Source organism: Meles meles, chromosome 9, assembly GCF_922984935.1.
Source record: "Meles meles chromosome 9, mMelMel3.1 paternal haplotype, whole genome shotgun sequence".
Taxonomy (NCBI): domain Eukaryota; kingdom Metazoa; phylum Chordata; class Mammalia; order Carnivora; family Mustelidae; genus Meles; species Meles meles.
Genome location: NC_060074.1, coordinates 109,691,650 through 109,706,601, shown reverse-complemented (window position 1 = coordinate 109,706,601; position 14,952 = coordinate 109,691,650). Strand labels below are relative to the sequence as shown.

General features: G+C 39.6%; 1 protein-coding gene across 1 annotated transcript in view; it reads right to left on the bottom strand.

The window, feature by feature from the left end:
* Positions 1-376: 376 nt before the first annotated feature.
* CNTNAP5 (contactin associated protein family member 5) overlaps positions 377-14,952 on the bottom strand; it is an 848,385-nt gene continuing 833,809 nt past the window's right edge. Inside the window, exons 22-24 of the mRNA XM_046019554.1 lie at positions 11,790-12,008; positions 10,222-10,293; positions 377-7,683 (exon numbers count right to left, since the gene is read on the bottom strand). Of these exons, the coding sequence (XP_045875510.1) occupies positions 7,487-7,683; positions 10,222-10,293; positions 11,790-12,008 (488 nt within the window). The 3' untranslated portion in view covers positions 377-7,486. The remainder of the gene's footprint in view (positions 7,684-10,221; positions 10,294-11,789; positions 12,009-14,952) is intronic.

The window sequence follows — 14,952 nt, the reverse complement described above, 5'->3', positions numbered from 1 at the left end:
TGCTGGAAATGGGCCTGATGAAGACTTAACAGAGGCCCAGGAATTTACTTGGGGAGCTGAAACCAGGATGCCTCCAGAGCCCTGACCAAGACTTTTGACCAAGTCTTTTGACCAAGTCAATGAAATTACTCTTGTACACATTGGAGCCAGGCATGCAGGCGAGTATAATTCAGCTGAGTGATGAGACAGCCCATGACAGCACTTTCAGGCTTCTTGAAATCAATAAACCCAGGGAGTGGGAGTTTCATGTTTCTCCAACAACACCACAGGCCATGTTGTTCTGGGAGTTAATGGTCTAAGGGATAAAAATGGCAGCTAAGGGATTAATTGTTTGACTCTTCATTAACCCAAGAAAACACAGCAAGAGACATTTGGCTTCCACACAAAATCATACAAAATTCTCTCTTTATTAAATATACATTATTTACAGTTTAAGTCCTCCTTCTGTACAACAGTAACCATAGAAAACAAAGAAATCTAAGGCTAACTTTTATTTTTCCCCATACAGTGTATTAAGACATGTTACGTGGTCTACAAAACTGACTTGGAACGAGGCAACATCACTTGGGATTCTCTTTTAAGAATAAAAATGAGAAGGTCCAAAGGAAAAGCTAGACTCTGGCAGATCTACAAAAGGAGGTGACCTGTTTTGTGCTTTTGCCATAAGAAAAAGTCTGACATATAGATTTTGGGGGGAGAGGTTATTTTGCATTTTATTGTTTGTTTGTCAAAAAATAATCTCCCCACTCCTTCTCATTCCTCAAAAAAGAGGGCCACTGCATGCCAGAGAGAGATGGATCTCCCATCTAAAATGGGCATGGTAATGTTCTGATGTAGAGATCCGCAAACTGCAGTCCACGGGCCAAATGTGACCTATTGCCTGTTTTTTTGTAAATAAAATTTTATTAGAACATAGCCATGCCTCTTTGTCTATATTTGCCCCACTTCCTGCTACCAAAGCAGAAGTGAGTATTTGCAACCAAGACTATTGGTTTGTAAAGCCTAAAGTATAGATCATCCAGCCTTTTATCAGAAAATATTTGCTGACTGCTTATGTATTTAATCCTAGAGGCAGACTCCTGGTTCCCCTTTAGCCTGCATTTGTATCCCCAGTGACAACCCTGGACACATTTTGCCTCTTCCTGTTGGCTAAGGGAAGTGACAGCCCAAGACATTACAGGGTATCAGAGAGCCTGCCAACTACCAGTTTCAGAGGAGAAAAGTCTTGGTGCTGGACCTCCGTAAATGGGAAGTCCCTCTTACACTATAACTATGCTGCTTTAAAGCAAGGTTTGGTATTTTTTTTTTTTTTTGCATGGATATTTAAGGCAGGGCAAGGTTACATAAGTTGACACTGCCATTCAAATAGAAGAGACTATGTTAATATTTCATGTAAAGCCTTTGGGATGGGGTTGACTATAATGGAAAAATATGACTAGGCAGATGCCTGATAATATTATCCTTCAAAGTTTCACTGAAAGTTTCTACTTATGGGCATTCCAATGAGTCTGCAGGGCAATGCAATGCTTCTCTTGCATGCCTAGAACCTTGTTCGTATCTTCGGAGGCTAATGCTGGCATCTGAACCATGAAATAACATGATGCAAGTGAAAATAAGACCAGGATTTAATGATGAAACAATTAGATTCACCTTTGGTCATGGTCTAGTACTACTCTCCCAATTTTATCCTGGTATTTTGTAAAATTTTCCGTCACTGGGAATGATTGAGAAAGCCAGTGTTCCCAAGTACTGTTAGATGGTGGGTTCCTGGTAGTATTCATTGTTAGGGATGGAGAGTAGGACATCTTTTTATAATGTGTCATTCTATGGCAGGACCAATGAAGGGGAAAGAAGGACCCCTAGACTGATTTCAGGACCTCCAGCCTTCCACATATGTGAGTTTTGATTCAGGACAGAGGATCTAAAGAGTTTTTGACAGTTTATTTCCCTTAAAATTGTGTCTGGGTGTTCAACCTGAGCAGGGTATATCATTGTGGTGATAGCACTACAGCATTCTGGGAAAATGTTGATGAAATAAAAATACTGAATAAGAAAAAGATGTGGTTGGTGTAGGGCTGGGAAGGATCAAAAAAATGTCATGCAAAGGTAGGTAATGAATTCTTCATGCATACCCCATGATATTGCCTCTTTCCCTAATGTGTAAGACAATTATCTAAATGTACTGAAGGGACTCCTGAATTAGGAGCCAAGAAAGTGGGAAGAGCTGCTGCCACTGATATATGGTGGGAGCAATGACCCTCCACACCTGAGAGGGCCACCAACTATTGCCACAGATTCCCTCCTCCTCCTCAGCATGTTCTCAGCGGGTGTGGTCAAAACACCAACACCAACTATTGCCTTTACCCTTGCTCATCTCTGCTCAGCCACTTTGTAGTCTATAAACATTACAAAAGACAGACAACTAGCTTACAAAGTACAATATTTCACTAAAAAAATGTGCTTTTCTGTTCTTCCTCAGAGTACCTTAGTGCAAAATAAGAGAAAAATCACTCAAACAAAGCAAGAGTTCAATATTAAAACCTCATAGGAAGGTTTCAAACAGTTGCCAACTCAAGAGGAAATCTATCCCTACTGAACAGATGTGTATATGTGACATCCTGGAGAAACCTGGACTAACAGCCCTATTTTACAAAGCCTTTATGTATGTGTCTGTTTATACTGTTTTTCCCTCTAAGAGGTCCAACTACTCAGGATTTGCGGGAGCAGAGATGAAAATTGGGGACACCCAAATCTACAAACTATATGCTCACCAAGTAAGGGGGTTGATGAGGGGAAGGGAGGAGAGGACAGGTTGAGAAAGAAACAAGAACAATATGTGGAAGAAATTCAATTACACTAAGTGTTTTTTTCAAGAAAACATTTTCAAATTGCATGAGAGACATGAAATAGCACTCAGTTATCCTCCATGTATTCTGAAAGTTTGGGGTTTGCTTACACCTTATTCCATTAACCACTTTCACATCTGCAAAAACAAGGAAATGTCTTTATTTACTTGATCCACATGTGACGTGTAGGACAATTGAAGCCTAAGTATGTCAAAGCCTTTAGGCTAAAGAAAAATGAGTAGCAGAGCTACACACTGTCTCAAATTCTCCTTGGCAGGCTGGTGTTACAATGTGGATTTGATGGACTGCAGCTATGGGGGAATTCAAAGGAACCCAGGGCATTCGTGGACAAACTGTCAAGGCTTTTTAAAGAAAGATTTCAACAGCCTGGTTTCTATTTCCCTGAATATCTTGGAGAAGACACTCTGTTTTTAGCTTCCCAGGGTGGCTCCTCTAAGTGAATGAGATTCCTGCAGAGAAGAGACAGGTGTGACTTTCCGGATTGGAAAAATTCATTCAGGTCACAGAGGTGAGACCTCACTTATATGGACAACAACTTGTAGTCCGTTATTTACTTGAAGACACTTCATCTAGTTCTCAGAGATCATTTTAAGTAGAGTGAGATTGTTCGTGGGGACAAAGAAGGGTTTTAGGAGCGGTGGAAGGACAGCAGACACCTTAAAGGGCATTCAGAAGAGCAAATGAGACACAAGAGGTCATAAACACGTGGCTTGAAAAGAACAGAAAAAAGAGGAGGAGGGGAGTGGAAGTGGAGATTGCTGTCCCTATCCCACAAAGAGTCCCCAGGCCATCACTGTCAGGTCTGACTGATGGGAAGGAGGATTTTCAGAATACCCCAACCTGAAATGAAGCAAGAATGGAGAGAATTGAGCTTCCTCCAAGGTACTTTACAGACAAGGACCATAATTTCCTGCTGTTCCTAAAGAGTTAATCCATCTCCCTCTACAGAAAAGTATCTGAATAGATAGGTATTTGCTTTGAAGAAGAGAAACAAGGCAGTTTACTCAAGTAGAATATACAAGAAAAAATAATGAATATTTTCCCAAAATTTATACATTTAGATGTCTAGCCAAATCTTTGCAAAAATGATGGTTCAGGACCTTCACTCTACATTCTATAGAACAATATGTACCTCCTCTGATAGACTTTGAGCCCCTCCAAGGTCAAGAACAAGGTATAATTTATATGTGTATAGCCCATGTCTAGTGCAACCCTTGGAGTACTGGGCATTCAATAAATAAGTCATAATGAATTAAGAAAGGGAAGAATCTATTTCTTTTGTTCCTTATCCTGCTCCTGCTACCTTGTGGTGGGCCTGGGGCTAACAGAGGGTAGAAGTCAGATGAGTACCACCTCTGTCATTACTAATGAGAACAGAAACTTTCATAGAATCAGGCTCAGGATCCTTAAAATAAATCTCCCATATGAAGTTTAGAATGAATAGATCCATAAATATATATCTAGAGAAGTGAGAAATGTCTAATGCTCTAGATGAGTTCTCATAGAGACCACGACAGTTAACCTACATGCACAATGAGTGATATGGTGGGTGTTGGATATAATTTAGGGTAAGCAAATGTACTGTTGCTTATGTAAATAGGCTTGTTTGTTGGGAATTATATCAATAAAATATCTCCCTTAGAGTGTGAAATTGCATATAGGTGCTTTTGGTTTTTCTGTAAAGGGACCACACTCCATAAAATCTTTTTGTAATCACCAGTTACAAGGACTGAGGGTTCCAGTGGAGCGTTGTGGTGGTCCAGCTGGTGGAGCAGGTCAGGAACCTCGATTACCCAAGCAGAAAACAGTGGTTAAGGAGGGGCCAGAATGCTTTCAATGACTATTTGCTTTAGATTATAATCACTCAAAGATCCAAACACTCACACACTTGAGCAACTGCACAAGACTACATGGATTTAGTACCATTGAGGAAAGACAGGCAGAGTTAGCACTTATTTCTGAGTGAAAATTGTGTTTTGCTTTGGAGGGAGCAGCTTGCTTGTTTCCACATACATCTAGTGAAAGTTAGTGTTCTCTGGGGTGCGGTTATGAAACAATCCAACCCTGTAAAAGTAATTCCGGTTTAGCCCTGAGACTCTACTTGTAAGAGTAGATTGCACTGTCTTGGCATTGGTTTCTAGGTCTGTGATACGTCGTCATGTGTATGTATACATCGTCTACGTGTGCAGGGAGGCGTGCTGGTGGATTCTGCGGTGCAGATGTGGCAAGGATAGAGCTTCACAGATTCTTTACCCTACACAGCTCCCTACGAGCATATGCAGGTAGATGAGGAAAGCAAATACTCTGGGTTCTCCATTCCTATTATCAGCACTATGTCAGCAAAATAGAGTCCTCGCTTTTCAGAGACTTGAATAATGAGGGTTTCCAGTTTTATTACTCACACCTTCCTTTGCCTTTCCACTTCACTATTGGAGATGCTTCAGGCTAAACCTACTGCACTTCATGGTAACTTTTATTTCAGGGGACAAAGGACTATGTACCCAAGCAAAAAGCTGATTTATACAGTCTTTTTATGGAAATAGAAAGTTCAAAAGTGAAAACTGGAAATAGGGGTGGACAGGGCAGGAGCAAACAATATTTAAAGATCGTTCCTCTTATTAATGGATCATTGATATAATTTTAAAAAGCTAGAGGGGAAAAATGCCCATGTTGGAATCACTTTAAATAAATAGACTAGAAAAAATCATATAATGGAGTGATTAAGAATCCACAGAAAGTTTTAAGAAGAGAATGTATATTTAGAATATTTTAAAGTTGAGAAATGTGATTACAAGCCGAATCCTTACCCATGTGCTCAGACACTGAAAGAAAACCCTGAAATGGATTTGAAATGAGATGGAGCTAATGAGTTCCGTATTGGGAGCCTGACCACGCAGGGGAGTGTTAAATAATCAGAGGCAACAGACACTCTAAGAGCAAGATGGAATTTCTGCTAACTGTCAAGGCTGGCAAACTGCAATGTGGTAATTGTTTCCCAAACCGAATCTGTCTTGTAAAGAGAACCGGCAAGTACTTTCCACATCTGTGGATCATTATACTGGCATTCCCAGCATTCTGGAGGATTGATATTGTTTTCCTCTTCTCTTTTTCTCCAGGGTGGCCCAGAGGCAAAGAGTTAGACCAACTGCCATAGCAAAAATCATCAGGATTCTTAGTACTACCTTGTAGATGAGTTTGAGATGCCTTTTTGAAGGAATAACTGTGTTTCTTCAAAGCTTTGTTATCAAGAGGGGCAAAGACCCTGCAACTTACCATCATCTTATCTGGGAGTCTATGCCTATAAAAAGATGTGTGCGGGGGGCCATTATATCCATAGGGTGTAGATGACTTGAAAATGTGATGTACTGTAGAACCTACGGACTCCTCAAACTAAGCAGTGAGGGTTCGCTAGACAAACCATAATGCCCCATAAATCAGTATATTCAGAGCCTTCCAGAGAATGGCTCTGTGGACAGAGGTGGGGTCATTGTGTTTGCCCTAAAACATGAAACCTGCATTCACTTTATTCATCAGATCTTTGGTGAGTGGATGGAAGGGAAGAATCCTTCTTGGTATTTCTCTTCTTTCATGCAGTTTTTTTAAAAACTATTATTTTGTTTTTGTTTTGTTTTTAAAGCTCAGTTAAGATGGTTTAAGCTCTTTCATGAAACTGGGTACTATTTTAGACTTTTATTAGAATTTTTTTTAATGCTGAAATACATATATAGATAGATAGAGAGATCTATCTATCTGTATAGATATATCTCTGTATAATAATTCCAGGAATAACCTATCTAACATTTCTTACAAAATTGGAAGAGGAATTTGTGAAGTTATAGAACATCTACTTCCTAGCAGCTTTCTTTTTTACCTTCTAGTTTCAAGCTACTATTCCCCATGCTTCCCCCAGGTTTATGCTATCGTGTGCTGTTCTAAAGTGTCCGCCCCAGGAGAGAGTGGTACGAAAGGAGCAAAGGGATAGCTCACTACTATCAGGAATCCTATATTTGAAATACTCAGGGGATAAGAGTCAAAGTGAAAAAAGGTGATGAGTTAGGACTATGGGTGTCCTATGGTAAGTAAAATCAACACAAAACAAACCTCTTTTATTCCTTTGAAAGTGTCACTGAAGTGAACCAGGCCTTTAGCATCTTTTTTCTTTACCCTGAGTTCCCTGGTAGGAATGAACTTGAGGTGGGGGAGGATGTCAAGGATGAGTGTCATACGCCTAAGTCACAGAGCTCAGGTTCAAAGTAAGCCTGAGGTTTAATGCGAGACAGAACGGCTGTGGAAATAAAGAGTGCATCTTACTTAGAAACTGGAAATACAGAACTAAATATGCACATATGCACACATGTGTCTCTTCTTTGTCTAGAGGAGTCAGTCTCTTAAGTGATCATTATCACCACAACAAGTTTGTCAGAAAGGAAGGCAGTGGCCATAGCTGCCTGGTCTTCTGGACTGGATCAAGGGAATAGATGCTGTGGTTGATACCGGTATGTGCCAAAAATAACTGGCAAACATACAGGAAAAGGAGAATGACCAAAATTAAACGATAGGAGAAAGAAGAAATATTTAACAACAACCCAAAAGAGAATATTAGGTGACCCTACAGGTTTTCAGATGAAATATTCCCGCTTACACTCGCTCACTGTGTTTTGCAAGTCAATGTCATTTCTAAAGGAACTGTCCAAATTTTCTGGGTATTCCTTCTCCTTCATCTGGTTAGTACGGTGTGACTGCTTATGCTGGTAAAGGAACCGGGTCATGATGCCGATGATAGAGAAGATGATGAATATCACCACCGCTATTACTCCTGTCGATAAAGAGGAAAGAAAGAGAGAAGGAAAACATCAGATCATGCCCTCAAAAGAGGTGATTCAGTATAAACAGGGAAGCCACTTAGGAGAAAGAAATAAAGGAAACCAAACAACAAACTCTGCCGCATGCCCAGAACTGAAGTCCAGCTGAAATGTGTTCAGTCTTTAGTTACTAAAAAAATCTCCTCTTTCAGACTGGCCAGGAAGAAAACCAGTGTAAATCAGAGATGCCATCATATAAACATGGACTCGGACTGGCAAAGGACTTCTTAATTATTTCTTCAAGACTTGATTTAAAGAATGCGACAGAATCATTTAATTAGCACATTTGTCATGTTTAATCATTTCCCACTTCTTGCAACTGAGTATTTCAGAACTACTTTAGCACCCTGGAGAACCATGGTGAAGTGTCCCAAACTTCAAAACATGCTCTCCTGATGTAAATTCATTAAGGTATATGTTTGCTTTGCTGAACATGTTTTGTTAATAATGACAAACTTCCCAAACATGTAGGGTGTGCACTTTGCTAGGCATGGGACAGCTCAGAGACAGTATGCCTCCTTTGTTCAGAGATTGAGAGTCAACTGAAATGACAGTCTTCTTCCAGTTAGGTCAGATTTCTGCCTGCTTTGACTGCATGTGATTTTACTGCATCTGCTCGGCAAGTTGCCCTCGCTGACTCGAAGGTGGTCTGTACCTTTGCCAAGAAGCCTCTTGGGATGCGAAGAACAAAGTCAGCAAAAAGAGGGTGAAAATGTAGGATCTGGTGACTTTTAAAGAGAGAATGGTTCTATATATGAACGTAGGATTTTCAACGTTAAAATAAGAGAAGTATTTATAATATTCAAATATAAGTTTATTCCCAAGAAAGCACATATTTTACTACTTTTGTTTTTCTTTCTAAGTAGAACGGATAGTGACGAAATACGTTTCTTTTAGAAAGATAGTTTTGGACATCCTGTATCCTGATTTACATAAGCATGGGAATTTAAGAGTTAATTATATTGACTGCACATTTTCTCCTGATTTGTTTTAGAGCTGGGGCCATGATTAAGACTGCATACTTTTTTTTTTTTTAATATTCAGAAACCACTATGCAGCATTTTCCCTGACTATTTTAGAATAAGGCAGAGTAAAACCACCTAAGTTGACAACTGTGAATACACTGGGTGGAAGTGAGTTACTCCCCTGACCAGAGTGCAGCTTTATGGCATAAAATATGAAATCAGTTTCCACTCCTTCAGTACACAGACTGTTCAGAGTTAGAGGAGTTTTCCCAAGGGATTGGGATGCCTTTCCTGTTCTTAGAGGCTCACAGAAGCATGGAACTGGGTGGGAAAATGTCAGCAGTCACAAGTCTTTTCTCCCCCTGTCAAATGTGAAATTTTAGGATGAGAAACAGGCACTACATTCTTTCCTGTGTTTCTTGCTTCCAAACAAAAATCAGGTTGGACCCTCTTCCCTGATGCAGAAATTCAAGTCAGACATTTTAAGAACTTCCTTACCGTGGTTTTCGTTCCTCACAACTGCATTATAATGGTGCACTTCTGTGCTCCCACAAGCATTTGCACTTTCTCCCTCAAAATATCATTTTCTAGTTCTGTTGTTGCTGTGAGTTCATTGTGGACAGCATCTATGGCTTTCCCCCATGTATTCCTATGCTCAGCACGGGGCCTGACCCATAGCTCAGATTCATTAAATCGAAGTTAAATGAATGGATACTGCTGACTTTTAAAAGAACTCCATCTGGTGTGGATCTGCTAATTTAACCTGCCAGAGGCAGCAATGGGGGTACTTTCTAGGGCTATGGTTCTTGGATTGCAGTGAATTCAGTCTCTCATGGGCATCTTACATTAAACAAGGTTTGGGAACCATTCTGTGTTGCAAGTCCCGGGGGTGGTGGGGGGCAAAAAAAAATTAGTTACTGAAGGCAGCATCCAAGCTGTGGCAGGGTAAAAAGGGGTGAGACCAATAGGCAGTGAGAAAATGGAAAGACGGGGAGGAAGGAAGGAGAGCTGAGCTCACAGCAGAGCAGAGAAGATCTGTATCCATAACCATATGTGCTGCTGGATTGGAAACTCTGTTCCTGTGGGCTTCACCCTGCTCATTAGAGCCAACCCACATCCCTTGGTGGAGAAAACCAACAGGACTGGGGCTCACCCATCTGTCTGACCCAACATGGCTTCCTCCCATATGTTTTATGGGTGTGCTTTGTTTGTGCTTTAGGAAAACTGACAACTGGATGAGATGAACGGAGTGCACGCTGCCTGTCACCACGTAAAAGTTCCAGCTGTTGACTCAGTAGTCAGCTGCCTGATGGATCGGGGCAGGATGAGTCCATGGTGATGGGGATGATAGAGAAAAGGGTGCCTTTGATCACGTCCATGACTATTCATGAAAAAGCTCATGGTCTGGAAGATCATGCAGGGTTCTGGATACTAGATGGCTATAATTAAGGAAGGAATCAAATAAATTTCTCCCAAGTACAGAATCGTTTATGACCCCTCTGCTTTCAGCAATAAGGAATGATTTACCTCCAATGACGGCCGAGTCACTTCGAACAGCATTAGTGAGTGGTTCTCGCTCATCTGTCTTCCCAAAGGGATCTGCAAGGAGTAAAAGACATGGCATTTCACTCCTCATTCCGGATACAGGAAGGAGGTATACAATATGGATTTGAGATGACACATCTGTGGATTAGACCAAGTGCTCTCAAACAGTTGTGAGCTTACAATTTTTTTTTTTTAGGAACCTAAACAAACATACACACAAAAAAGCTTCTGAGGTATATAACTTTCACCCCATCGTTCCGTAACTATTAGCTTCTATATCAGCTATAAGATAGCTGAGACAGATGCTGGTAGAACCCACCCATATTTGCTTTTGCCTACAGTTTACTTCTTGGCCTAACCTACAGGTCCCTTTCTGCTTTGTTGGACTCTCCCTCCTCATGACAATGGCCTCTTACCTCAAGCATACCTATGATTTCTGCTTCAGAGGTTTCTTTAGCTGCACAAGGATCCGGAGTCCATTGACAGGGAAAGACAAAAGTGCTGGAGGATTAACACCCCCAAGAAACCCTCACTGACAGAGAGAGGCATTTCACTACACGTACATTAACATGTATGGTAGAAGAAGAAAGAACATCAAATTTGAAGGCATGGAGACCTGGCTTTGAATCTTGATCTGCCACTTGTTGGCCTGGTGACAGTAAGTTCGATGCATTTTTAAATAACAAATCTGCAAATGTATTAAAAGGAGGTAACGATACCCATATGCATATAACACATATGGGATTTTCAAGACCTATAGCATCTGCCATCAGTATCCCTGCATCCTCAAGGAAATGCCTACAACGTGACTATTGTTTTTCCTGCCTCACAGATAAGGAAATTAGATTGAAGCTATTTAGTAACTTGTCTGGAGTTATAGAAGTTATCCATGGCAGAATCAGAATTCAAATCAAGGCTAGTCAACTGTCCCATTCTTTTTCCTTCTACTATACCTCACTACTGCCAGGAAAATACCAAGCTTGGTGATGAGTAGGCAGCAGGAAAACTCAGTCCCCTTCCTTTGTTCATGATTAATAACTTCTTTGACAGTTGATTACCACACTTGATTAAGACAAATCCTAGGGATATTTCAAGACACCTATGATGATGGTGACTAAGGAAAGACAGAAAAGGTGTTTTAGTAAAATAAAAGTAGTAAAATAAGAGATTTATGGATGATAATAGTGTGGGACTTTCCTATTATTATGGAAGACTGATTTTAATTACATGAATTACATTAGTTCAACAACCAGCCTTCCTCTTTCTGACCCTAAAATAAATAAATAAATAATATATATATATATGCTATATATATATGGATATTAAGTTCTAACTACTAACTATTGAGTTCTAACTACTCATCTATTAAAAGTAGGATTATATTCAATACATACAAAATTCAACCATGAGAAACAAGTCACAATTCTCAACTACCTGTAATATATAAAGTAAGGACTTGTGTAATACTGGCCTTCAACCTAGAACTTCTTGAAGATATCAAAAGTAGTGCTACCAGAAGAAGGCAGTCCCCTGAGTATTCTCCTGTGTACCTGATGAAGAGTGAACTGTGGTCACTGCGTTCACATCTGCATCCATCATGGAGCCACAGCTGGATTCCGTCAGGGTTCCATGGACAGTCACTGGTGCAATGGTGGTGTGACGCAGGGCTGCCTTCAGGGGTGCTACCTGGTTATACTGGACTGAAGACAGGCATCCAACAAAACCCAGGGTGTTGGCTTTGGCAACTACAGAATCCAGTCCAACATGCTCTGCAACATGAAAGACACGCCTGTGTTTTGTATTTGTTTGTTTTTTCAAATTATGCTCTATCTCCTTTTTAAATAATGTTTAAAATTACAGAACTTACCTTACAATTCTTTGAGTAAGGGAAACCATTCCTTCTCACCTTCTCTCCCCAAACCTTACCCTACACTATAAGCATCAATTTATCAACCACATATCATGGAAAACTGTTAGGGCCATCTCTGCTTTGAATTAATATTTCAAACTTCCAAATTCTCATTCATATATTTTATGAACTGTAACAAAGACTTAATAAATCTGTTCTACACTCTGGATGTTTTATAAAATTCTTTCATTATCCCCGTCACTATTTATCTATGGATGCTGGGGATTAGTTCAAGCACACTACAGTGCTCATTACATTGCACTCAAAAATGTCACAAGTAAAAAGAAAATGAAAAGAGGTAAAGAGAACAGAAGTCCAAGTGGTCCTTCCAGAAGTTTCTCACTTTCAGTGTTGTATGTGGACTGTATAAACTGACCATCTACTCAAGATTTTCACCTGCTTAGTTCTGTTCATGGTACTGATTGGGGGGCACTGATTTTCTGATAGCAATATCCCAAAGTATCTTTGAGTCTTTGTAAAAGGTGAAGAGGCAATCATTTATGACTCACAGCAAGATCTAGCATCTTATTTTCTTCAAGATTGGTATTAAGATTACCAGTAGCCCCTTTCTCTCTTTTAGCAAAGATCATTTGAACAAATTGCTAAGACACAATTACATAAAACTTCAATACACATGAACTGCTTCTTTTTTTCTTAAGGTGTAACAGTTTCAACCTACCTAGATGGTTCAAATAGTTATTGTATTATCATAATCTATTTATCTTCTGTAAGAAGACAAGGACTTCCCTTTCTACGCAGCAGGGATTATATTTTATTTCAAATCTGTAAATGGTCAAAGTGCCTCCATGTATCTCCAAGTGAGAAGTATTCTGGTAGCATGTAAAAAGACATGTGATAAGAATATGGAAGGAAAGGAGGAATTAACAACCCTTTATAATACCTTCTCTAGATTTGTGCTTATATTCTGCCTTCAACACCCATATAAATCTCACTAGTTTATCATCCCTCTCTTCTTACTGGAGAAGCAAAGAAACCATATGTATCAATTTTGTGCAGCCATTATAACAAATTACTGCAAATGTAAACAATTTAAATTAAACAATGTACCACAACACAAATTTATTGTCTTATAATTCTGTAGAAGTCTGACATGGGTCTCCGTAGGCTAAAATCAAGCTGCTGGCTTTGGGGATAATCCATTTTTTTTTTTTTTTTTGCCTTTTCTAGCTTCCATGAGCCACCTACATTCCTTGGCTTGTTGCCCTCTCCCCAGATCTTCAAAGCCAGATCTGTTGCATGTCTTTGTCTTTCCTCCGCAGTCACTCCTGCTTCTAATTCTCCCCTGTTGCTTCCTTTTTTCACTTTAAAGGCTCTGGTGAATACAGTGAGCTCACTCAAAAGTTCCAGGTTGGGGCACCTGGGTGGCTCAGTGGGTTCAGCTCAGGTCATGATCCCAGGGTCCTGGGATTGAGCCCTGCATCGGGCTCTCTGCTCAGCAGGGAGCCTGCTTCCTCCTCTCTCTTTGCCTGCCTCTCTGCCTACTTGTGATCTCTGTCTGTCCAATAAATAAATAAAATCTTTAAAAAAAAAAGTTCCAAGTTATTCTCCCTATTTTAAAGCTAGCTGATTAGCAACGTTAATTTCATTTGCAACCTTACTCCTCTTTGCCACTTAACCTAACATATTCACAGGTTCTGAGGATAGGACTTGGGTATCTCTGTGGATCATTATTCTTCCTACCATTACATGTCAGAGATACCATGAGAATTTTCCGGGTAATGATAATGAAAATTTAACAGAGATGTAAAGTGACACTTCTTCAAAAGTAAAAGAACATTGGAGCAGGGGGAGGAAACTACTGATTTCCAAAGATTCCAATAAATATCCTATAGTAGTGGTACATATTTGTTACTCATTAAAGGATCACACATATGTTTATGTTTATTTCTCAGTATGGCCTCCAAAAGACTTTCTCATAAGAGACTTTTTGAATATTGTTATGTAACAGTTTCCCAGGCCAAAAAGCCTTTTTAAATGAAGACAGCGTACTTTTGCCAAATGGCACTACAACTCACTGTACCCTGCTATAATTCCAAATACACATTCACTACTGATTGGTAGTTCTCAAGGGGTAAAGTTAGAGATTAGAGCATTTAAAAGAAGAGGCAGAAGACAGGAGAAGAAAAGCAGAAACTGACATGAAGTTTTTGCATTGTAGGATTTCAAACCAGTGGAAAGTGACATGTCATTGTCATTATGCCTTAAGGGTCTAAGTCAAAAGTGCCAGATCTCATTCCGAGAACCCAGTTAGAAAGATCCCTAGATCAGGGCAAGGTCCTTGGAGGACATCATTCTAGTGACTGCTAGGAATACAAGCTCCAGGAACAAGAAAAAGCACATGGATAAATTGGGGGAAATGACAGACAATGACATTTTCTTCTTAAAGAAAGAGATGTTTTGAATAAAGTCTTATGTCTGAAGTGTATTTATTCTAGGTGTATAGTAAAGATGGAAGCCTGGAGATGTTTCTGAAAAGAAATGAAGAGGATAAAAATCCCTGATAGGAGAAAATACTCCCAGTATGCGGCCAGATATAATGATTTCTCAGATCTTTACATATATGAAGAGGTTAATTAATTAATTAATCAATTAAAATATATATTAGATGACTCCAAATTATTTTTTCTTCAAATAGCCTTGTTAACTAATATGTGGTAGGGAATAATCATTTACTAAAAGAAACTTAAAAGCTACAAATACTCAGGGGTCCCATCTGTTACAAGTACTTATTATGTAACTATGCAATAACTGGTTTTAAAGTATTTTTCTTTTTCCCTCAAAAG